General features: G+C 44.5%; 1 protein-coding gene across 8 annotated transcripts in view; it reads right to left on the bottom strand.

Annotated features, from left to right (window-relative positions):
- Nucleotides 1-25,471, bottom strand: part of Gak (cyclin G associated kinase) — a 74,221-nt gene that overhangs the window by 34,736 nt on the left and 14,014 nt on the right. For 6 of the 8 annotated variants that reach the window (NM_031030.2, XM_063273665.1, XM_006250583.5 and 3 more), the window contains 13 exon segments: nt 108-187; nt 632-749; nt 1,160-1,354; nt 6,597-6,730; nt 7,732-7,854; nt 8,541-8,689; nt 9,212-9,261; nt 12,344-12,467; nt 14,219-14,303; nt 15,805-15,917; nt 16,308-16,443; nt 18,763-18,852; nt 22,735-22,860. In NM_031030.2, coding sequence (NP_112292.1) covers nt 108-187; nt 632-749; nt 1,160-1,354; nt 6,597-6,730; nt 7,732-7,854; nt 8,541-8,689; nt 9,212-9,261; nt 12,344-12,467; nt 14,219-14,303; nt 15,805-15,917; nt 16,308-16,443; nt 18,763-18,852; nt 22,735-22,860 — 1,523 coding nt within the window. 8 annotated transcript variants of the gene reach the window in all.

Below are 25,471 nucleotides of genomic sequence, written 5' to 3'. Positions count from 1 at the left end.
TTGCTAGTCTTTTGGGGTTTTTTTGACTGACCCATATTCATGTGTTCAGCTAGTGGTTCTGGGTACCTGTCCCTCTCCAACAGCAGCACAGTGCAACACCAACATACTTTGCAAATTTCACAGTGGTTGCGTTTCGAGGCACGAACCCAGTGTGGAACTGAATCTGGAACATTTTCATGGACGCCATCTACAAGAAGACCAGCAGGAGACCCATTGAGAGTGCATACTAACTCTGGATCAGAGTTCTTCCCCAAGAATATAAGCTGTCTGATTGGGTCCAATTAATCTGTTCTTCTCAAGGGAATTCAAGGCACAGTACAGATAGGGTAACACTACCCGGAGGATGGTACTCCTTGCCAAATGCTTGGTGAAAGTAGAGAAGATGCCTGCATAGGGGCCCGAACAGCTTGGGCTGAGGCAGGAGAAGTACCAAGACTAAGTACAACAACCCTTGGTGAAGATTACAGTCTATGCTCATGGGGGAGATTCTGGACCTTTCAGAATAAAATCCCCTTTGCCCTGTGCCATAGGGTGAGCACTGAGGACTGGCTCAGACACTTAAGACACACTAGCCTATAGCTCACTGGGTAGTAAGGTCAATCCAGAGGCCCAGTCACACAGTAACACTCACCTTGGCCTGCAGTCTCCCTCCTAAAGTGGATCTGGCATGGTAAATGATGATGAGGACATCGCCTTGAACTGTTATGCCCAGGGGGATGACAGCCTTGCCATCCTCAATTTTAAATTCCCTGGAACACATTGAGACATTGGCTTACATTAAGTATAAACAAACAAACAAAAAAAGAGTTCTAAGATGTTACCAAACATTTGAACCCACACTTTCTCTGGATGTTTGTGTACCAAGTTATTCCAAGAAGCCACTCTTTTTTTGTTTGCTGAGATAGGGTTTTTCTATGGAGCCCAGCTGCCCTGAAACTTGCTCTGGAGAACAGGCTGGCCTCGAACTCAGAGATCAACCTGCCTCTATCTCCTAAGTGTATGTACTCTTGTACATAACCCCTCTTTCTCCACCCTCAGTCCAACATGAAATCATTTGTACTTAGCACAGGTCAATCAAAACAAAAGGTAGTTTCTGCTTCAGAAGTTTGCAAGAGGACTCAAAACAACAAGGGGTGAGAAATCCCAAATTTGTACTCACTTCATCCTGTCATACTCCTGGGATGTGGTGGTTACACGCTCCTCCCCAACATAGACCTCACAGAATGGTCGGCAGCCATTCCTCTGCTTGCTGAACAGTGGCACAGGGGTCATGACAACAGATTTCACCAGCATTGGCTTGCTGTGGGGCGTGATGGGTTCCTCTGCCACCATGTCACACACGTATTCAATGTACCTAAGGCAGACACACACCTGTCACCATGTCACATATGTGTCACATACGTATTCAATGTACCTAAGGCAGACACGCGCCTGTCACCATGTCACACACGTATTCAATGTATCTAAGGTAGACACGCACCTGTCACCATGTCACATACGTATTCAATGTACCTAAGGTAGATACGCACCTGCCACCATGTCACATACGTATTCAATGTATCTAAGGCAGACACGCGCCTGTCACCATGTCACACACGTATTCAATGTACCTAAGGCAGACACGCGCCTGTCACCATGTCACACACGTATTCAATGTACCTAAGGCAGACACGCGCCTGTCACCATGTCACACACGTATTCAATGTACCTAAGGCAGACATGTGCCTGTCACCATGTCACACACGTATTCAATGTACCTAAGGCAGACACGCACCTGTCACCATGTCACATATGTGTCACATACGTATTCAATGTACCTAAGGTAGACATGCACCTGTCACCATGTCACATACGTATTCAATGTACCTAAGGCAGACACGCGCCTGTCACCATGTCACACACGTATTCAATGTACCTAAGGTAGACACGCGCCTGTCACCATGTCACACACGTATTCAATGTACCTAAGGCAGACACGCGCCTGTCACCATGTCACACACGTATTCAATGTACCTAAGGCAGACACGCGCCTGCCACCATGTCACACACGTATTCAATGTACCTAAGGCAGACACGCGCCTGTCACCATGTCACACACGTATTCAATGTACCTAAGGCAGACACGCGCCTGTCACCATGTCACACACGTATTCAATGTACCTAAGGCAGACACGCGCCTGCCACCATGTCACACACGTATTCAATGTACCTAAGGCAGACACACGCCTGTCACCATGTCACACACGTATTCAATGTACCTAAGGTAGACACGCGCCTGTCACCATGTCACACACGTATTCAATGTACCTAAGGCAGACATGTGCCTGTCACCATGTCACACACGTATTCAATGTACCTAAGGCAGACATGCACCTGTCACCCAAGCATGTGATGTCCTCAGGGGACAGAAACATCAGACACTTTTCCATTATGGTACTTAAAGCCATTTTTAAATCCCTTGAGACTTTCTTTTTTACCTATGATTGTTTAGAAGCTTCATTTTGAAAAAATTAGAATGTCTTCTAGATTATGTTAATGGTTTCTTGTCTTATTAACCCTTAGGGCTTGAGAACATATTTTGCACGTATAATTTCAATATAAGAAACTTTTAATTTAGGGGCTGGAGAGGTAGCTAAGCACAATGACCTGTATCTCTAGTACACACAGACACACACACACACACACACACACACATACACACACACACACACTTTTCAAAATATAAAAAGAAATTTGTTGAGATTTAACTAATGGCTCAAACTGACGTTGCTTTGATGTTCAACACATTTGAAAGAAATATATCTTTCAATTTATGATGAAATATTCTATAGCAGTCAGTCAATGGTACAGAGTCGCTGATTTTATGTGTATTTATTCTACTGAGTACTGAGAGAAGGATGTTAGGAGTCTGCCTCTTGTTTACTTTATGTATGCCAGGGTTTGCCTTCATGTAGACTAGTCTGCACACCACGCACAAACATGGTGCCCCAAGAGGCCAGAAGACCTGGACCCCCCTGGGACTAGAGCTGTACATAGGTGTGAGCCTCCATGTGGGTGTTAAGAATTGAATCCAGGTCTTCTGGCCTGAACCACTTAGCCATTTCTCTAGGTTTACCACACCATATAATTTTTGATTTAAGACAAGGTCACATAGCCCAGACTGTCCTCAAACTTCTTATGTAACTAAAACTGGCTTTGAACTCTTGTATCTAACTTCAAGCCATGGGATATAGATATGTGCCTCTATACCCAGTTGTTTGTTTTGTGACTTTTGTTTGCTTGTTTGTTTGTTTGTTTTTGAGCTAGGGTTTTGCTATGCAGTCCAGGTGGCCTTGAACTCATGGTCGTTCTGCTCCTGCCTTCCCAGTTCTGAGACGATAGGCATACACCTCCATGCTCAGCTCTAATTTACTTTGTCTACTGATGATAGAGCTTCTCTTCCTTTCTTCTGGGGAGTGTTGCAGTGGGACATCTTTGTGTCAGGCTCCCACCAATAGTGGCTCCTCTGGCAGGGGACAGGGATGGGAACCAGCTGTCTTCCTCAATAAACATGGGTGAAGGGATGCGATTCTCCTGCAGACTTGTCTGAGTTGCAGGAGACAGGAAACTGTGGTAGCCACACCCTTAAGACTGTGTTCACCTGATGACTAGCCAACAGCAAATAGCATGGAGGGCATCCACAGCTGAGTCTGGAAGTAGAGCCAAAATGAAGGGGAAACAAGCTCTCTGGGATGTCAGAGGTTCAACCTTAACCTGACAATGTGGCTAGGCCCCCGAATGCAGCCTGTGACCTGAGTAGGACCTGTTGTTGGTGTGTAGGACAACCCACAGGCCCTACAGCAGCAGGGCCGCTGATGCAGCCTGCTCCCTATGCTGCTAGATGCTCCTCATACTCATCTCGTCTGTCCTGGGTCTTTGACTGGAGCTCTTGGATTATTTGTGCTAAGTCTCAATGCCGACATGGATGGACTAAAACCTGTATTTTCTTCTACTTATGTTTTCTTGGTTTCATTTTTCTTCTTTAATTCACTCTGGCTAAATAAACATTTTTATGCACTCATGTCCTTTCTTCTACTGACTTACTAATCACTATGTTTAAAACGATCTTCAGGCCTTGCATGGTGGAGCATACCTTCAGTGCTAACATTTGTGAGGCTGAGGCAGAGAGGCAGAAAGATCTCTAAGAGCTTGACGCCAGTCCGGTCTACATAGCAAATCAAAAGCCAGCCAAGGATACATAGAGAGGTTACATGTCTTGAAAAAGGGTGTGTGGGATCTCTGTGAGTTTAAGGCCAGCCTGATCTACTGTGAGTTCCAGGACAGCCAGGGCTAGGTAGAGAGTGACCCTGTCTCCAACAAACAGGAAGGAAAGAAAAAAAGAAGGAAAGAAGGAAAGAAGGAAGAAAAAAAGAAGGAAGGAAGAAAGGAAGGAAGGAAGGAAACTCTTCGTTTGGTGGCCAGGGTTTCTGAGTCTGTAAGTCATGCTTTCCTTTCTTGCAAGTGGCTTCCTTCCCTCTGGCTCTGACTGTCTGTGTTCAGGATATTTGGGAAGAAGTAAGATGATATGTAAGGATGGGTTCTTGTTCCGACATTCTAGGCCTGTGGCTGTAGCTGCTGTGGATCCTGGAGATGCTCGTGTACGCAGTGTTTCATTCTGTACTTAACTTTCTTCTGGGTTCACCTACATACATGATTGGCCATTTGCAACAAACTCTTGGGTTTCTGGTCTTTTGTTGGTTTGCAGGTGAGCAATACATGGTGATTTGTCTTTCAGATCACTGGTTACTCCTCTCTTGGTCAGAGTCTACCCAAGAGTCTGAGATTCTTATACTACTATGCAGCTCTACTAAGGTGATTATCAGCCCCTCTGCCCCCCAAACACACACATATCTCAATCTTCTTTGTTTTTCTTGCTAGGGTCTTTGGCAGACTCATCAGCTCCTTTAAATTTCCTTCTGAATTCCAATGTACTCTTTGGTTCTATTTATTTCCCTCAGGACAGAAAGGGTCAGACACTACATATACCTCCCTCTCCTTGCTTTCTGGAGACTGTGGAGAACAGACATGAAGGCATAGACACTCTGTTACAATACCCCAAAGCTTTACCCATGCACACCACAGTATTCTGAGTCTTCTCATATGGTGTCCAACCAAATCTGTCCTGGCAGCAAGTGCATCATCTCTCCAGTGATTTTTTGGATCTGAGGCAAGTTGATGGCATGAGGGTCCCAGTTTACAAAGGGTTTGAAAGTGCAGAGATATGAAGTTGTCTCAGTGACTGTTAGGACATGAGTGACACCAAGTCACTGTGCCTCCATGAGGTCCCAGGGTTCACGGCAGAGTATCAAAGATACTGTCTTGTTTTATGCTCCACCCACACTTAGCAGCGCTGCTGCCCACATCTCCTGCCCAGCAGGCCCCAACATGTGGAAAACAATAGTACAAATGGCTAAGAGCTCAATATGCTGAATCCTTCCAGTCACCCCTAGCAGAGGCTAGAATGGGGACACAGATGCAAAGCCATTCTCCTCATATGGCCTGAGGAACATACTGCCATCATGATGCTCTACCCACCAGTCAGTGAGCAAATAAGGTGGGTCCCATTCACAAGAGATGTGTGCACATTGGGAAGAGCACTTACAACTCCTACTGCCAAAATATGGAGCCCCTTACTGCCTGGACCTTTGCCTCATAATAGCATTCATGTTGGCTTTTGTTTCATGTTCCACCCACCCACTTTCTTAGAGAGGAGGTTGATGCATGTTTTTCCAAGTACTCATTAAGGCAGAGGCATTTATGATGGATGGGCAATGTCTCTCTAGACCTGAACTTCTCAATGAAAGATTTGCTTTAGGGGAATAGTGAATACTAACTATGAATGGACATAGCTAGTAAATGTGGTAGTCCCCTAGTCAGTGGACAAGGGGCAGAAATAGGCAGAGACACAATAATTTGCTTCTTAACCAGATACGACAACTAATAACTATAATTTCAGCACTAAGACACTGGCCTAAGTTTGAGACCAGTCTATCCTACATAGTGAGTTCTAGGCCAGGCTGAGCTTCAGAGTGGATCCTTGTGTCAAAAAAACAAAAGGAAAACAAAAGAAATTGATTTCTTTACACTGCAAGTGAATGATCTATGGCAGCAGGAATGTCTGAGTGAATCTTATATGCATTTTTGTGACGTCAGAGCAAGCAGGGTAACAACACTTCACATTTTAAAGTGTGAAGGTTCACAGTGCATTATCAAATAACATCCTAAGTCCACATAAGTTTGGATTCCACAGAAGACATGGCCACATAGAGTTCACACATTTACTGAAAAATCTGGTACCCAGGCCCTCAGTAAGAGACTGGCACCACAAGTCAGAAGTCATCACAGCTGGAGAGCTTTAGTTGAATGTCAACTATGGCCTGCAGCTGTTGGGTACCCATGGGCACAGGTCTAGGGAAGAGCTAGAAACCACAGTGATACTGACTTGGCCTTCGGCAAACTAGAGTACCTGACTGCAGGTCCAACACAGTGAAGGCAGCACCACTTCAGGGCCAAAAGAGCTGTAGGCATCATTGTCCCCAGCAAGGATCACCTGGTACCTTTTGTGGGATGGCCAAATGCCTGGTGGGCAGCGCTTCATGCTGAACATGTACACAGCAGCCTCTGCAGTGCTGAAGAGACGGCAGAAGCACAGGAATGCACAGACTGCCACAGCAGACGCAGCTCTCCCATCCTACAACGAAGGCACATTTCTTTTACACATATGCCCACGCACAGAAAGGAAGAAGACTCACAACAGTTCCCGTAAACCTACCTATCTCTGTGGCTACGGGAAGGCTCTAACGCTAGGTTTGTTTAGGATACACTTAGGAACATAAGTATCTAAATGTGTAAATATGCTTCATGCAATGAAAATTTAAGCCCAGAAGATAATCAAGTCATTAGCAAAGTGCACAGGTTGACCTCCCACTCAGATGGCCTCATCACATTCAATCCCTTCCTAAGACCTCTTATCATCATCTTTTTCTTCATTTGTGTCACTGAGAACTAAACCTAGGACCTCCTACATGCTAGGTAAGTGCTATACTCCCAACACTTTCACTTATTTTGAGTCAGGCTCTCACTACTATTGTTTAGGTTGACTTTTACCTTTTGATCTTTCTGCCTCAGCCTCTCAAGTAGCTGAGATTACCAGCCAGTATTACCAGGTCCATCTTACTACTGTTCTCATAATAATAGTTGTGCCAGATGTGGTGGTATTCGCCATTAACTCCAGCACTTGGAAAACAGAGGCAGGTGAATCTCTGTGAGTTAGAGGCCAGGCTGATCTACATAGTGAGTCCCAGAACAGCCAGACCGTATATCAAAAAAATCAAAACACAGTTGCAGTACAGGAGGACAGAGCCCTAAGTGTACTTCCTGTTGGGTGTCACAAATGCAAGGTATTCAAATCTTTCTTCCTCATTCTGTGGTTAGAAAAACTTGAGGTAAAAACTCAATTATTTCAAGGTTGCATATCCCTCCCCCAGATGCTGGAGATGCTGGATGTGCTGCTTGGATCACCAAAAAAGAGCCCTTCTGAGTACTTTTTGTCCCATAGGAGTAGGAACCAGGGAGTCTGTGTCCATCAAGCCCAAAGCTCCAAGCACAGAGGTCTTCCTCTGGTCAGTGTTCCCCTATCGTACCCAGGACCAATGTGGCTTTGGTTCAGAATATGCAGCTAACACAACTTACCATGCAATGTACAACACAGACGTTCCTGTGGTCTTCCCGGAGCCAGGCATGCATGCTCCTGCATAGAGTATACAAACTGTGGAGATGTGGTGCCCGCCTGACTGCCCAGCCACACTCAGTGACCTGTAGGGAGAAAGTCCATTCAGCTAAGTTTCTACACCAGTCCCAAGGTGGCTGGCATATTCACAGGGTTACTTTGTCTTTGCCTACAACACTGTCCTTTTTAAAAACCATTTTCCTTTTAACCTTTGTGTGCCCGTGTACATGCATACACACAAGTGCCACAGAGCATATGTATGTGGAGGTTAGAGGAAAACTAATAAAGAGTTGATTTTCTCCTTCCACCATGTGGGTCCGAGAGAATTAACTTGGTTGTCAGACTTGATAGCAGATACCTTTAGCCTCCCCTTCTTCCCCTCTCCACACAATTGTCCTTTTTGAGTGATTCTATAACTGAAGTGGCCTGAAACTCTGAGCATCTTCCTCAGCTAGGGTTCTCATCTGACATCCCTCTTGGCTATGAGTACCTGTGCCACAGGAGTGGTTCACTGATGCTGCAAAATGAACTAGCTTTTCCTGTGCCAAGGAGAGGAAAGGGAAGCAAAAGTCTTTTCAAGGTCTTTCTCTGTCTCTCATTCTCTGTGTGTGCATATGACACTCTGGCCTATCCCTATCCCTGGCCATACCTCTAGCCCTCCCTGCAGCTGTCTGGCACTGTCCATATCAGGTTAGTGCAGATCCATCACTTAAGACTGCACTTAAGTGAGAAAATGGCCCAAATCGTAAAAGAATAATTCAAGGCCACTTACCCGATTGTGGAACTTGGAAGCCCGGTATATTCTTGGAGAAAGGTTGTAGACAGCATAATGTCCTGGATGCTTGGCATCCAGAAACAATCGTACATCCTCTATATTGTTTTTGATTGCTGACTCCACACCTTCTGCTGGGAACGACATCACTGAAACAAAGTAGGCCCAAGTTAGATGCTAGGGGATTGCCCTCTTGGGCTGGGCTCACCCCCCAGTCAGGCAGCCGGCCAAACACAGGCTCTTCTTATCCTCTTAAAGTCTCCCGGTCTATGTAGTGTTATGTGTATAAAATACAATATGGGAAACATTACAAAGCTAACTACTGATATCTGAGAGAGCTTTCCTGGTGACATGATAAAATCAATCAGTCATGGTATTTAGGTGACTTTTCTGATTATAGTTTGCCTAGATTATCTAGTTTTAAATGTCCTACCATTACTTCCTCTGTATCCTCAGAGTTCCAATCATACCAGAAGCTGGGCTAACAGTGGCCAGGAAATATGCTCAATATATGTAACCTACCCTCCACTCTTTTGGGGTAGCTCTCCAGGCCAAACCTCAGATGAATCCACAGCTATCAAATAGGCTAAAGAGGCACCTTGCACGTTGGCTACCTCCACTGGTCCTTTGTCTACATCTCCTACAGATGTCTATCCTCCAAGTAGACCTACCTGCAATCCTGGATGTGATGTAAGATATGTCAAGATCGCCCTTTGCATAGCTGGAATAGAAAGAACACTCAATCAGAATAGAAAACACTTAGTAATTATAAGGGTTTTAAGAGGAGCCTATGTCCTAGAATATTGAGGTAACCTTGTTTGCAGACTGCATCCTCTAAGTAGTGTGTATGTGAATGCCCATGTTTTGTGTATAACTGTTGTAAGTGGACAACCAATGAGAAGTGAGTGGAAGAGAGAGGCCCAAGGAAGAGCTTTAGCCATCTTTTGCTTTCTGAAGTGTTCTCCAAGGCAAAGACATGGAGGGCTGATCCTGACAAATAGTAAGTAAAGCAAGACAGTAGCATCAGTCATTGATCCCACTGCTCCAGGGGACTGGATAAGAACATGAGGAGACAGCACACTCTATGCCCTATGAACCTGAAAGGAGACAGAAGACACTGCTGAAGGGGAAAAAAAAAGACATCCTAAATGACCAAGATACATTATTGCTCATGGCCACCAAGAACTCTTAAAAACTAATCCCCTAAATTGGTTCACAAAACTGAAAAATCCAGATCAAAACCTAAATAACTATGTAAAAACTTGGCAAACTTAGCTGGGCAGTGAGGTCAGATAGGAAAGTCAGAACAGAGCTGAGGTAGGCATCAGTAGAGTCACCACGGGGTCTTTACAGAGGGCCAGGTGGAAAAAGAAGACACATACACTATAAATTCACTGACATAAAATCTGATTGTGGCAATTTTAACATTTTAAAATGTCATTTGAACCTATTTAAGACAGGGTTACTTAGGGTATAAAGGACTCCCTGAGACAAAAGCCAAGATGTACTAAAATACAGCTTTATCTGGTGCTTAAATTTCTGTGGAGAAAGGCAATTAAACAGACAAGCCAGATCAGAATTAACTAGTTCTAATTTATTTCTTCACAAAAACAATGACCCAAATGTAACCAAGATACAGGTTATCATGGACAGACATCTTTAATCCCAGCACTGTGAAGGCAGAGACAGACAGATTTCTGATCTCTGTGATCAAGGCCAGCCTTATCTACAGAGTGGCCTTAGTCAATCAGGGCTGTAAAGGAAAGGGTGTAGGCTGCAAATGTGCAGCAGACGAAGGCAGGAAGACAACCGAGTCGTCCCTCCAGGAAGATAAGTGTGCCCCAGCACCAGGTCGGGTATAGGAAAGCATAGGCAATGGTGCACAGTGGGTGCTAAGTATCACTCAGGGCTCACATACAGTGTAGCCTGCCTAAGAAGAGTCCAGGGACCCTGACAGCTCGGCTCTGGGCAAGGTCCAAGAGTACATAAGTCAGGGTTGTACTCAACACAGACAAGACCTTGGCTTCTAAGACATCATTCAGCTTCAGGCAAGCCATTCAAGCTGAAGTGGTCACTTCTGCCACCTGTCACCACACTAAGGCATCTATCTTCACTGATATAGTCAAAGACTGAAGGTGTTTGTTGCTACTTGTAAGTCGGTTTAATAAACATAGGAGTTTACGGAACTCTTATCAGCCATGTCTACTTTGTAACCCACAGGCTATGTAGTCAAAGACAGTTATGAATAAGGCTCAACACAAAAATCATACATTTACTTAAAACATCATGAGTTGCTCAATGGTAAGCAAGAAGGCTATGCTATTTGAGTTAGGCACGGAGGTCAGCATCATGGCAGACAAGCAGCCACATAGTGGAAGTGGAGTTTTTGAGAAAGTGAAAAAGCCCAAAGTATTAAAGAAAGCTTTGGAAAACATCCAAAAGTAGGAAAGAAGGAAAAAGTGTATCTAAGTGTAGATTCAGAAAGGTGGGCAAGCCCAAGAGAACCAAATGGTGACATTGGAGCGACTGCCTCATCAGCTGCAATGTGGACTAAACAACTACTGGATTCTTGGCCTTTCCATCATAAGACAGTCATCATTGGACTATGTGGACTATAGCCTGTAAATCAATCTAATAAGCCCCATATGTAAATATGTAATATATATTTATCAGTTCTGTTCCTTTAAAGAACCCTAATACAGAGATCATATCACAATATCAAAAGTTTGGACATGCCTAGTGGTTTAAGCATATCTTCCACACAGAAGGCACATGTTCACATATCTGTATTTCCAAAATGTAGCATATTCATGTGCACTCCCCCATTAGCACAGGCACACATATACAACTGCTAAGGCTACAAAACCACCACCACCAAGAAAAGGAAAGGATACTTCATCCACCATAGGAGTTTGGGGACTTATGCACTATGATTGAATGGTGCTCACTACAGCAGCAGACGTCCTTGGGCAGTAGAAGCATCCATGTTGACAAGAGCCAGTGAGACTGGCCAGGCTCTCAGTCACAATTCCCTCCGGAAGAGCTGATGGAGCAACCTTCAACACAGTGCTGTGTTCTGAACACTCACTACAGCTTTGGGGCCATTCATTTGACTTGAAGCATATATTCACACCCACTGAGGCCCAGGTCTGATAGCAACTGACTTATAATAATGAGAGTAGGCAGGAAGATGTCACTTTGTCTTGCAACTGCTGCATTTATTTGACAGCAAAGAAAAAGACTAGTGCTATCATGACAGATACTGGCAGGGCTAAGGAGATCATGAGCTGAAGTTATACAAAGCCAGTTCTGTAGCAGGTCCTATGGACAGGGGCCTCAGGCTTGTGCTTGTTAGTTTTTTTGTCAACTTGAAACAAGCTGGAGTTATCTCTGAAGAGAAAAACTCAATTAAGAAAATACCTCTGTAAGACTGGCCTATGGGCAGGTGATCTTGGGCTACATAAGAAAGCAGGCTGAGCAATCCATAGAAAGCAAGTCAGTAAGCAGAATTCCTCTCTGCCCTCTGCTTTAGTTCCTACCTCCAGAGCTTTTTGCTTTGAGTTCCTATTTTGGCTTCCTTTGATGATGAACTTAAACCTATAAGCTGAATAAGTCCTCTCTTCTCTACACTGGTTTTGGTCAATGTTTTATCACAGCAACAGAACACAAACTAAGGCAAGGCTCCAGGCTTAAGTCTGCATTTGGCTCTGCCCGACAGAGAGTGACAACACAACACCGCCTTGGGGAATCTCCACACGGGCAAAGAATAGGATAGGATAGTCCTCACACTTACTCATACTTACTTAGCCACAGACTGGATGACCTTGGAGGAAGTATCCTTGAGGTTGGTGAAGAGCCGTTCTGTCCCACCCCGTAGGATATCGAGAAACCCACCATAGGGCTGGTCATACTCTGCCAGAGCCAAAACTACAGGAAAGAGCCACAGTAGGTCAAGAGTATGCCCCCAAGAAGCCTCACTGCTCCCCCTAACTCCCTCAAACCCACCAGTGAACCAACCGTCTTTCTCATTAGCAGGGCCACAGTAGGTCAAGAGTATGTCCCCAAGAAGCCTCACTGCTCCCCCTAACTCCCTCAAACCCACCAGTGAACTAACTGTCTTTCTCATTAGCAGGGCCACAGTAGGTCAAGAGTATGCCCCCCGGGGTTGGGGATTTAGCTCAGTGGTAGAGCGCTTGCCTAGGAAGTGCAAGGCCCTGGGTTTGGTCCCCAGCTCCGAAAAAAAGAACCAAAAAAAAAAAAAAAAAAAAAAGAGTATGCCCCCAAGAAACCTCACTGCTCCCCCTAACTCCCTCAAACCCACCAGTGAACCAACTGTCTTTCTCATTAGCAGGGCCACAGTAGATCAAGAGTATGCCCCCAAGAAGCCTCACTGCTCCCCCTAACTCCCTCAAACCCACCAGTGAACCAACAGTCCTTCTCATTAGCAGGTGCTAGCCTGTTGTTTCTAGCCATTTCAGAAATCCAAAGAATGGCTAATGTAGGCACAGAAGGCTATGTAAAAACATGTCAGACCAAGCTTCTACCCAGAACTGTACCAACTATGGGACGCAATTTCAAGGTGGTAACTGCAGGACATGATACTTTTCTAAAGTGAGTGCAGGTGAAGCCGACAAAAGTGTATTCTGAGACCACAGAATGAGGCCCTCAAAGACTGTGGTGGCAGAGCTAACATGTTATGTAGGTTCTGAACAGCCCCACAATGAGCCCACATTGTATGATGCAAAAGTAGACACCCCAGAACCCACTCCCCATGATCTACAACTGTTGCACACATGCTAGGGGCAGAGTAAGGACCTGAAGTACCAACCACAGGGGTAGACAACCACAGGAGATAAGAGCCTTCTCTTTAAGAAACAAAGCTCTAGAGAAGGACTAAAACTCGCACTTGACATCTCAAAAAGGAAATTAAGAAACGGCTCATTCCACAGTTAGTCAGTCCGTGACCATATTTCAGAATCTTCCTTTCCTTCATTGGTGCTCTCAAGGCATCCAGTCCTCTTAAGATAGAAGGCCACTGTTCTAAGGCTTGGCTCTCTCAAACTAGCAGGAACCCTTCCTACTGCACTCCAGCTCCTATGACCCCATCTCCTCTTCTCCTAGTAGACACCTCTAGTGTTGTGACTTTAAGACATTATCTGTTGACCTTGTCAAAGTAGAGTTGGCCTTCATGCTTCATTTCTGGGAGGTATTCTAGAGTGGGGAGGTGTCTTCCCTTAAGAAGGATCATTTCCATAGGCTTTGGACTGTGCAGATGTTCAAGGTACAGTGTAGAGGAGCTAGAGACCATAGTCAACCATCCCTGGAAGGCTTGTCCCATTTTACCCGGAATGGTAGGTGAGTTAATTCTTGCTTTGAGAAGTGCTACTAAAACTCCTATAGGACAGGGCTAACTGGTGGCTACAGGTTAGTCTCTCCTGGATCTTGCCCTAACAACCTTTCCCTTGTTTGATCTGAGTCAAAATGCCTTGTCAAATTCTGCATTCTATCCTGAGTATATGGCTCAAAAGGTCTGAGTTCCACAGAATGGTAGAGCCAATTACCAGATGAAAAGCCCACAGGAACAGGGTTTTGATATCTGTTCTAATGCATATTGAGTACCCAGTAAATAACAGTAGACATCCTTGTAGGGAAAGGAAGTGGGTAGGTTGGCCACTTACCTCCACTGCTGTTCACAGGGCCCCCAGAAGGTGGTTGTGCTCGGGAAGGCCCTGAGTTCCCATAGCCACCATTCTGCTCCAGAAGCTATAAGATTCAAAAGCATGGTGTCAGCTTCATTCAAGTCAGAGCTAGTTTACAACTGCACTTAGCATTGTGCCCTTGGCTGACGAGCAGAAGCTAAATAGCCAGACCTCTCTCTGCCTTACTCTAGCATGCAAGGGAAGGAAGTTCTCAGAAGCCTAGGCAAGGCTTCACATAAAACTTCCATTCACAGCTCTAAACAACATTCATGGTAACCTAGGGAGTAATCATCACTTAAATGTTAACACCCTTATCCTATCCAGACATATCCAAACCTTTATGGACATGGCATTTGTTCTTCCTATTCATTTCCTCCATTCTACTCAACCATCCTGAGCAAATGTATCAGCTGTGCAGCCCTGAACCCTAACACCTGTGGTTCTAGTGCTGTGCGGGTTCCTCCAACAACTCCTTGGACCAAGCCTGCATGATTCTTTGAACTCAGCCCACAGTGCATATTGTCTAAGGAGCTGGTTAGCCCAGAGAATGTATTCACAGGCTCTATATGCACTACAATCATAAAACTCTTGGTGTCTTCACTGGCCAGCAGCACTTCTCTGACACCCTATGAAGAACAAGGAAGTCCTGTCTCCTACCTTCCTGTGGTTTCCATGACAGCCAGCAAACACTTCTGCCAAAGACCAAAGGTAATAGGCAAAGCCTCAGGCAGCACTGCCATAAAGCAACCCCCCCACCCAAATGCCTTTGTCTCTCTAACCCATTACCATTAACCTGATTGCCAAAGAAATTTGTCAGAAACACTCCCTATCGTCTACCTGCCATCTTCAGAGCACTTGAATTCCTAAAACATATCCTGTTCCTAGTTTTGAGATCTCCTTAATGGAAACAGAAAGGATCTTATGAGCAGGTTTCCCTAAAGGAATCACAGACTTCCTCTACCCACTGCTTCTGAAGATCCCTATGCATGGATGAGGACTCAGAGCAGTCTCTCTAAAATGCCTTTCTTCTGCATTCTACCCTTACCCTTCAGCAGCACAGACCTTAGCCACCCTGCTAACTACATGGCTATCACAGAGAAGTGAACATGGATGCTGGAATCCTAACCACACTCAAAACCCTGCCTGGGCCCTGATGCTGTGGGCTAGACCTAAGGATTTAAGGATTCCTGGCCCACATGCCACAATGCTTTCTTGGACTTCCTGCTTTTCCCAAATACATATAACCATAGGGTGCCTCTGTCCAACAGCACATAAGGCAGAGTATTGACAATAACTGTGTGTACTGGACCTGTGTTGAGTCTGGGGATGAATGCAACCATGAAGTCATGGTTGGTGTGTGACCCCAAAAACTGTGAGATGTATGTATAGCTACCATCATCACCTGAACCAGAAAAAACAAAACAAAATAAAACAAAACCTCAACCAGTGGTATGATAGACTGATCCTTGTGGCTCATCTGGATGAGCTTGTCCAGAGGTTAATGCCAAGAAGTCATAGCACATTGAGGCCTAGGCATGGACAGTGGAGCCTTGTGATGGCCTTACCTCTGTGATGGGGGCTTTGGGGTTCACATTCCGGGCTGCTGCAATTTCCTGCAGTTGTCGGACCACTTCAGCAATGGATAGCCTCTCTTCTGGATTGACCTTTAGCATGCCACCTACGGCAAAACAGCAACCTAAGTTAGTCCCATATCACTGACAGCTCTGGGACTAGGCTGGATGGCACCTCCTGCTATCACAGAGGTTACAGAACAAAGATCACACTTTATCCACAACGCTGACTTCAGAAGCTAAGGAAAGAAAGACAAAGTGATGACTAGAGAAATTAAACATGTCTATCAGAAGTGGCCACTCAGAATACCATAAGGTTATAGAAAGTTGGGCAGGTGGGCAACTCTATGAAAAAGCACATTAGAATGCTGTCAGAACAGCCACAATAGTGGCTGATGTGGACCTGCATAGCCAGTGGGTGAGCAGCACCTAAAACCCAACAGGGAAGTTCATCTTTTCAAGTTTTGGCATCAAGCAAATTCATAACAGGAACTTACGAATAAGGTCATGGAAGACTGTGTAACGAGTGTCATTCACAGGAATGGAATACTTCCCATTGACTATCCGAAGTTTTGCTCCATCTTCAAAAGGATGCTGCCGGAAACACAGCAGGTATAAGATACAGCCCAGTGCCTGTGGGGGAAAAGAAACAGCAGCAAAGTGTGAGAGACAAGGTAAAGATTGAATGAGAAAATGCAGGGGGGTTGGGGATTTAGCTCAGTGGTAGAGCGCTTGCCTAGCAAGCACAAGGTCCTGGGTTCGGTCCTCAGCTCCAAAAAAAAAAAAAAGCAAGGGGAAAACAGAGGCTGAGTGCTGAGAGTGGGGAGGTTCTGTGCAAAGAAAAAAGGGCACAGGTTTAACAGGGACCAGCAGGGAGGGAGGGACCCAGAGGACAAGGTCAGCAGCAGAGGGGTACAAAGGAGCTGCCCCTTCTTACTGACCCTTGAAGGGCAATCAGCCAATCAGGCTATTGACCTTTGTTGGTTATGACTTAAAAAGATGCCAGCCTAAGGGCTTGAGAGGTGGCTGCATGGCTACGAGTGCACAGTGCTCTTCTTCCAGAACCCAAGCTTGGCTCCCTGCAGCAATGTTTAGCTCTCACTACCACCTGTCATTCCAGTTCCAAAGAGATTTAACGCCTCTGGCCTCCTTGGGCACCAGACTTACATGCACATACCTACCCACAGACACATACGTAGACATAATTTAAAATTTAAAAAGTCAACCTGGCAAGATGGGCCAATGATAGCAATTCCTTCCATGGGAAGCTCCCCCCCCCCCCCCTTCCAACATAAAGGACTTTCTAGGTCCCAGCAATAAGTCTTATGCTATTACTACTCAAATAAAAAAACTCCTTTCAAAATTATACAGTTCCTACTCAAACACAGGTTTGTAGATGGGTAGGCATCTTGAGAACCTTACCACATAAAGGCATAGCAGGTACCATGAATGAATTCCACACAGAAGGTTGACAGCTTCTGACTGGGCAGTGTGAAGGGCAGGGGGGCAACCTGGGAATTCCCAAAGAATTGACCTCCTCTTGTGGTTTGTTCTTTTACCACACCCACCAATGTGAACAGGGAGTAACTGAGGCATGTAGCATTATACAGAATATCTAGATGAACCTACATGTGTCCCACTGTGTGATGAGAATACTCTAGTGTGTATCAAAAAATTAATGAAGATGTATCTTCCTTATAAACATCAAATGTCTAAGCTTTGACAGTGTCTGGGGGGCTGCTGATGCTATCATTTGCCCTAAGAAAATGATGGCTCTGGCCATAACAAGGAAGGACCAATGTAAAACAGGCATCCTGTGTGAAATAATATTTTTAGTCTTGTTCTATTTTCTACCACATAAGTCCTAAAATCCTTGGAATTTTCTAAGTAATTGCTGGCCATCTATATGTAGCTTCATGATGGAGCAGGTCATGAGAAAGACCAAGACAAAATTGGGATCAGAGGCCTCGACCTCTGAAAGGGCAGAGGAAATGACAGTTAAGCTGATTGCCCCTGACCAATGTTGTAATCAATCACGAGGTCTCCATAAAACAGAAATACCAGGGTTTACCTGAGCTCCTAAGACAGCTGAGCAGATAGAGAATCTTAGAGGGTAGTACACCTTGGCAGAGTAGTGAGGCTCCCATCTGGTCTCCTACATGCTCTATGAATCCTTCTATCATATCAGTTATAATATCCTTTACAATAAAGTAGTAAATGCTCAGGAATGTGTCCCTAAGTTTTATGAGCTGTTCTTGGAAGTTAAGCAAACCACAGGAGGCTCATAGTGAGTCAGTTAGAAGCACAGGCAAAACAACCTGTGACTGCTACAGAAGGGGTGGACGTGGGCATGCTGGACTGAGCCTCACCCTGTGGTAGCGTGACACCGCATCTAGCAAACAGATGCACCGACTTATTAGCAATGTCTTGGCCTAAGGGAGTGTCCTCTTGGGAACCGACTGTTTGCTGTCCATGGAGACAGACTTTCTGAGGTCATGCAGGTTTCTTGTGTCAACTGTATTGGTGTGAAAGGAAAGTGGATGCCTGTGGCAGATGAGGATATAGTCCCAGAGAGGGTATTACATATGCTTGCATGTATGTCTGTACACCATGTGCATGCCTTGTACCCCTGGAGGTCAAAAGAGGGCATTGCTCTACCTGGAATTGGAGTTACAGACGACTTGTGAGCACTGGGAATTGAACCTGGGTCCTGTGCAAGAGCAAGTATTTTAACCACTAGGAGGTTCCTAACCTCTCTAGCTCTGAAACTTCACCCCTGCTAAAATCAGTCACAAGAGACACTTGAGAAAATGAAGGTGAAGGGCAGGGAGAAGATTAACAGAAAGGAGCTGATAAGACATGAGGGCCTAAGACAGACAAGCTAGAGGCTTCTGCAGCTCCTGACATGACCTAACTGTCCAGGCACCAGCAAGAGAAGCACTCAGGTCTCACCCAGATATCCTGCTTTTCGCCAATAGGGAAGTTAGAATACAGGTCTACAATTTCTGGCGTTCTGTACATGGGTGTGGTGTTCCTCGTGATCTGAAGAAAACACAATATTCAGGGTAAGTTACATTCAGGGTAAGTTACATTCAGGGTAAGTCACACATAAGCGTTGTTTTTTGCTTTACACGAGAGGCCCTACAACTTCCTAAGCTCTCTGCTAAAGGCAGCAGCAGTGATTTCCCTCCCACTGTGCTGTGGAGGGACCTCTGCTCACTCACCTGGTCACGTAAGGCGCTATTTCTTCAAGGGAAACACATTGTGCCTGGCATGAGAAGCCTACTTCAAAGTGACCAAAAAGGCAAGCTTACATGAGGGGTATTATTCTAATGAGCAAACAGAGGTATTATACTGAAAGAAGTCTCCAGATGAGTTCTGATAGGATAAATAAATAAGAAATAATGAAGTCTGCCAGCTGGTCATGTTTAAAAACTGAGAGCCAAGAGCAAGCTGGGTAGATAGGTCAGTCAGTAAAGTGCTTTGTTGTACAGATATCAGGGCCTGAGTTTGATCCCCAGGACACACATTAAAGAAAGCTGGTGTGGTGGCAAGAACATACAGTCCCAGTGCTAGGAAGACAGAGACAGACAGATCTCTGGGGCTTGCTGGTCATGCAGCTTAACCTAATCAGTGAGTTCCAGGCCAGTGAGACCTTGTCTCGAAGAACAAGGTGGATAGCTCCTAAGGAGTAACTCCTCAACTTGTCCTTCAGTCTCCGTATACATATGCACTCATGCACTCACATATACATAAATACACATACAAAACTGAGACCTGCTAGACCTCCAGTAATACTCTAGCATGGGAAATTCACAGCAGACTCATGATTCAAACAAGGGTAAGCCAACAGGCTTTGCATACTGCAGGAAGGCAGGCAGCAAGGCCTCAGACAGGCAATGGCTTCTTATTCCATGGAAGATGCAAGCAGTAAACAGCCAGCATGAGAGGCGGCTCTAAGGATGACAAGGCAATGTATGCAAGCAGAGCCTGCAGGAAGGTGTGAAACAGCATGCATTCAAGAGACAGAGTGAGATCAGAAGAAGGGACAAAAGTCAGGCTAGAGCAATGTGGAGTGCGCTGTAACCGACAGGGCCAACACCAAGTCATATACTGTGACCATGTATTATAGCATGTGAGACACTTTCATTAAAACTTGATTTGCATATACTTTAAGGCACTGATGCTTCAATCCAGCAAGCTCATACCCCCTAGGTGTACACTCTGAAGAACCATCTGATACAAGAACATATGGTACTTGCTCATGCAAACCTGTTGATGCCTATTAACATGTTGAAAACAGCATATGCAACAGACACATAAAGATAACACACTGGGAATGCAAGCAGCTACAGAAACTGAATAAACTGAGTGGACTAAGGCAGACTTACTTCAGCAGAGTCCAGGATTCAGACAATAAACAAAATCCCCAAAAAGGACTCCATAGTGTCAAAGAAAAGGGATACCGGCTATGCCCATTCTGGATTAAAAGGATTAGGAGGGAAAATACTAAATAAAGGCTAAGAAGCCATTGTGAAAAGAGACATATGATGATTGCTCTGGATTAATACTACTAAGTAAACTCCAATAGATTTCAAATGAGTAAGGATCACATCCAAGAGAAAAAAAAAAAACACTCTAGGAATGTCTGGATACTATGTTTATTCAGCACATGGGACTTGGGAACAGAAGAAGTCAAACCAACCCCAAACTTCCAGTAGACTCTTTGGTGCCAAGGGCACATGATTCCAAGGCTGATGAGGAAGCAGTCAGACTGTTACAGGGTGGCTCTCACTGCAGACACACTGGGGTAGAGGCACTGTGCAGAGCTGTAGTCGCTACTCTGAGAATGGATGTGTGCTCACTTGCACAGCTACGCGCGTGGTACAAGTAAGTACATCTACTGAGAAGGCTTAGACACAAAGCCTCAACACTGACCGCACACCTGTGATCAGACCAGGGGCTCTATCCCTTTCTCATTCCAAGGCAGCAATGCTTCTCAAACAAGAAGCTGATCCCAGGCCCAGAGCAAGGTAGGCATGTGCTTACCATTGCTAATAACATAACACTGAAGACTGTGTAAACTATGAGAAAGGTTTGTTTTGGTTAATAATTCTGGCCAAGAGCAAACATATGGTGGTAGTCTTTTTTTCCTAGCAGTGTCCCAAGGCAGTACAGGGGCCAACCACATAGACAGACGTAATGTACGTGTGTCTTCTGGTTGCTCTTTTTCAGAAAGTCACCAAAATTCAAACAATGGGCTCCATCCTGATGACCTTAGCTAATCCTAATCCTTTCTAAAAGGGTCCATTTCTAAACATAACTGATGTAAGATTCCACATTATGAATACTTCATAATGAGGATTAAGCTAAGTGTTAAGTTTGGAAAAAAGAAGTCACATGAAAACCATACCAGATGGTAAATGTCAAAGGATCTAAGAGCCTTGTGAAGCTAATCTGGACAAAATACAGACATACTGAATCATGACCATAGGAAAAACGGTATCTGAGTCCTTATAAATAACAAATATATGAGTAGGTTCTGAGGTTCTCACTTCAGTGACAGGCAGAGTACTAAAGCCTGTAGCAGAGTTATCACCACTGAAGCAGACTTTCAGGACACTGGAAGTTAAGAGCAGTGAGCCGAGGTCTATACACAACAGGTAGGCACAGGGAAAGGGACGCAGGACTGTATCCATACAACATAGTTAGGCAGGACACTGGATAACTGAGCAAAAGGAAATGGACTGCACTGAGAATCCAAACAAACACTGACCCGAATGGTCTCCACCATAGTGGTGGAGCCTGACAGCTCTGACATACTGGAAACTGAACTGTACACAACGGGCTGTGAAGTGGGACAAATGCTGCACACAAGAGCAGTCTTCCTAAGTGGCCAGCAGTCTCCATAGGCTTCAACTCTAACAGTGGTAACACAGAACTCAACAGGATCTGCAAAGGAGGACCCACTTGGTCTATGAAGCATAGCTCTGATGTGACAGACCTCTAAGCAACCCAGAAACCCTGCCTTTAGTAAGCTCTGTATCAGGATAAGCAAGAAACATAAACATCCCGACAGGCATCATGCCAAAGTAGATCTGCCTTTTCCTCCACAGCAGCAGCCCTGGGAAGCAAGTGTCCCCCTGGAAAGGCAGTTTGCAGCACCTGACAGGCTAGAAATGCAAGGCCAACCTTTCAGAATCTGCAGCAAGAGTCCCCTTACTATCCTTTACCTATCTTTATGCCTTGGGACCTCTCTGCTGAGCAGTGCTCTGTATTCATGTAAATTCTATGAAATGTCAACCATTGTGGAATTATATACACACTTTGAGGATACAGACTCTCTGCAGGGGCAGGAGCCATGTGAAATAAGCTGTGGGCCTCTCAACAAAAAGTGTTTCTAAATAATTCTTTCATACTAGGATTGAATCTACAAACTTGCTCATGCTAAGCAAGTGTTCTATCAGCTCTCTAAATGGGTTTTCTTTTTTCTTTTTTTTTTTGTTCTTCCAAATTGCTGTTTAGAATGACAGACAAGTTCTGAAGATGGCTGTACAATAATATGAAAATCTTTAATGTTGCTGAAATCTAACTTGAAATGTTAAAATAAAATCTGTTGTACATATTTAAGGCAATAAATTCTAAGAAATTAATAGGATAAAGACATTTCATTTAAAGGCCAGTTGATAAGAAGAACATGAGAGGAAATGACTTCTCCAGTCTGTTAAAATCTGTGGCCACAAACAGAGTACAGCCAGGAAGAAGGTGATGCTCTCAGGGTACAGTACTAGGGAGTCTGTTAAGAATATGTACAAACCCATACTCAGGCCTGTACTGGAAGACTCAGAGGGGATATAAAGAGCAGGAGAGAGAGAGGAACTGAGAACTACTTTCTAAGAGTGCAGACTCAAACGCACACCTCACCTCTTCCTCCACCATTGCTCGCTTCTGGGCGCTCCAGCTGTAGTCAGGATAATGGGAGATGGTTGTGGCACTGCCAAAGTCACACAGCTTAATGGTCCCCTGGTTACTAAGCAGTAAGTTTTCAACCTGCAAAATTCCAAAGGGTGGTTCTATAAACTCAGTGTGTACATGGGGCCTAAACCTCTGCAAGGACAAACAGAAATATTAGTAACCGCCACTTCCTTATCAGGAAAATCCTCTGTACCAAGGTCCAGGCTGCTGGTTGCTAGGAGCTACCATAAAATTTTTTGAAGTTAAAACCACCCACCAAGCAAACAGATAACTTAATGAGCCTTCATAAAAGTCAGAAACAAAGGAATAAAATACACTAATTATATCTACAGTAATGTATCATGAATTTAGGAATAACTCTAACAAGGATGGACAAAGACTTCCTGTCCAGAAGACCTTAAAATGACTGAGGTGAATTTGTTTGTTTTTAAAGACAGGGTTTTATTATATTTAACCTTTGTTGGTCAGGAACTTACTATGTGCATCAGGCTGGCCCTGAACTCACAAAGATCTACCTGCCTATTTCCAAAATGCTGAGATTAAAGGCATGCATCACCACACCCAGCCAAACTTTAAATCCATGAGTCATAAGATCACATGCAAACCTAATTCCAGTGCATAGCTTTTCTGGCATCCTGCTCCTCCTTCGAGGTACATTAAGCATCCTGTGTTTTTGTCATCTGCATCAGAGTAGAGTGTCCCAACACAGGTCAGCAGCCAGCCAGTTACCATTCCTAGCCTAGTACTCTCCTGAAACTCTATCAACTGTGCTGAAGAGTCACAGCAATCTAATAAAATTCAGAGTTTTAGGGAAGTAGGAACCTGCAGAATGAAAATGCAAACAAACCAAACCTACTTGTAAGATCTGTCAAGGTTGAGTGTCTCTACATCAGAAGCTGACAAAGGAGGGAACTACAGAGCTAGTGTCCTCCAGAACACCCAGAATTAGATGCCTGTGCCCTCTAACTACAGAGGACACTTGCTCTATGGACAAGCCAGATGGACTGTCCTCAGGACACAGGCCAGCACAGTCAGCTACAAACAAGAGAAGTAAAACAGATGTGTCGTGTTGTCCACAGCAAAAAAGGATATATAATGAAAAAGTCCCATAATGCGCATTCCATGAGATGAGACTACACACAAAGACAACACTGGGCAATTAAAAAAAAAAAAAACAGGCACAAAAGAATGCATAGGCACAGGTACATTCAAATGATACCTATCACCACGGAAAACAAACTGTGTAGCATCAACAAAACCAAGATCATGATCAAGGAAAGCAGACAGTGGCTGCTGCACAAGTAACACATGCCAGACAAGAGGTGCATATGCACACTGTGTGCCTGTTTTATAGCAAGCAGTGACTAGAGGTAGCCAGCCCTTGGAGCTCCTAAAGTAGGGGGCAACAGGCATCACCTATATAGACAGCTCACTGGGCAAGTGACTGAGTCTCTAATAATTTTATTCTATATATTCTTTGTTCCTAACATACATTCACCACCACTACTACAATAACATTGCACTGTTTGCAAATTTAAATAAGTATATACTTTGTGCAACGGGTGCATGTATGCTACAGCATTTGTGTGGAGGTCAGAGAAAAACTTTAGAGAGTCAGTTCTTTCCTTTCACCATGTGTAGCCTGGGAATCAAAGTTGTCAGGTGTGGAGGTATGAATGAGAATGGTCTCCCTTGGCTCAAAGATTTGATGGCTTAGCCTCTAGTGGGTGGAACTGTTTTGGAAAGGGCAAGAAGGTGTGGTCTTGTTGAAGGAGGTGTGTCACTAGAGGTGGGCTTTGAGGTTTCAAAGGCCTATGTTACTTCCAGTCTCTTCCCTTAGCCCCTACCTATGCCTCCAACTTGAGGATGGGGATGTAGGTAAGCTCTTAGCTACTGCTCCAGCACCATGCCTGCCTGCCTGCCTGCCTGCCTGCTGTCATGCTCCCCATCATAATGGTTACACTCTGAAACACTAAGCAACCCTTCCAACTGAATGCTTTCTTTTTGGTCATGGTGTCTTTTCATAGCAATAGTAAAGTAACTAAGACATCAGGCTTGGTAGAAAATGCTTTCACCTGCTAAGCCTCCTCACAAATCCAGTCTCAGAAAATTAAAAAGATACAGTAGAGGAATGCACACTAAGCTATGGCAATATAACCTTAAATATTTTGTTCAAGAATATACCAGGAAGAGCTGGAGACATGGCTTGGTGGTTAAGAGCACTGGTTGTTCTTCCAGAGGTCATGAGTTCAATTCCCAACAACCATACAGTAGCTCAAAAACACCTATAATGGGACCTGATGCTTCTTCTGTTACGTATGCATACAGGAAGATAGAATACTCGTGTGTGTGTGTATATCTTATACATTAAAACATATAAGTTATTTTTTAAAAATAATTTCTTTTTAGTTTAATTTATGTGCACTGGTGTTTTTGCCTGTATTCATGTCTGTGTGAGGGTGTCAGATCCCAGATAGTTGTGAGCTGCCATGTGGGTGCTGGGAATTAAACCCTGGTTCTCTGGAAAAGCATGCACACACACACACCCACCCCCCCCCACATATATATATAATACACACACACACCTGGAGTTCCAGTGAGCCAAATATATTTTAAAAAGGTAAAAGAGGGGACAAAAAGAAAAATGAAAAGAAACTGAAGAAAAAGGTGCTGTAGCTATAACATT

This window comes from Rattus norvegicus, chromosome 14, assembly GCF_036323735.1.
Source record: "Rattus norvegicus strain BN/NHsdMcwi chromosome 14, GRCr8, whole genome shotgun sequence".
Classification (NCBI taxonomy): Eukaryota; Metazoa; Chordata; class Mammalia; order Rodentia; family Muridae; genus Rattus; species Rattus norvegicus.
Note: the sequence above shows the minus strand (reverse complement) of the source record. Positions and strands in the feature narration are given on the sequence as shown.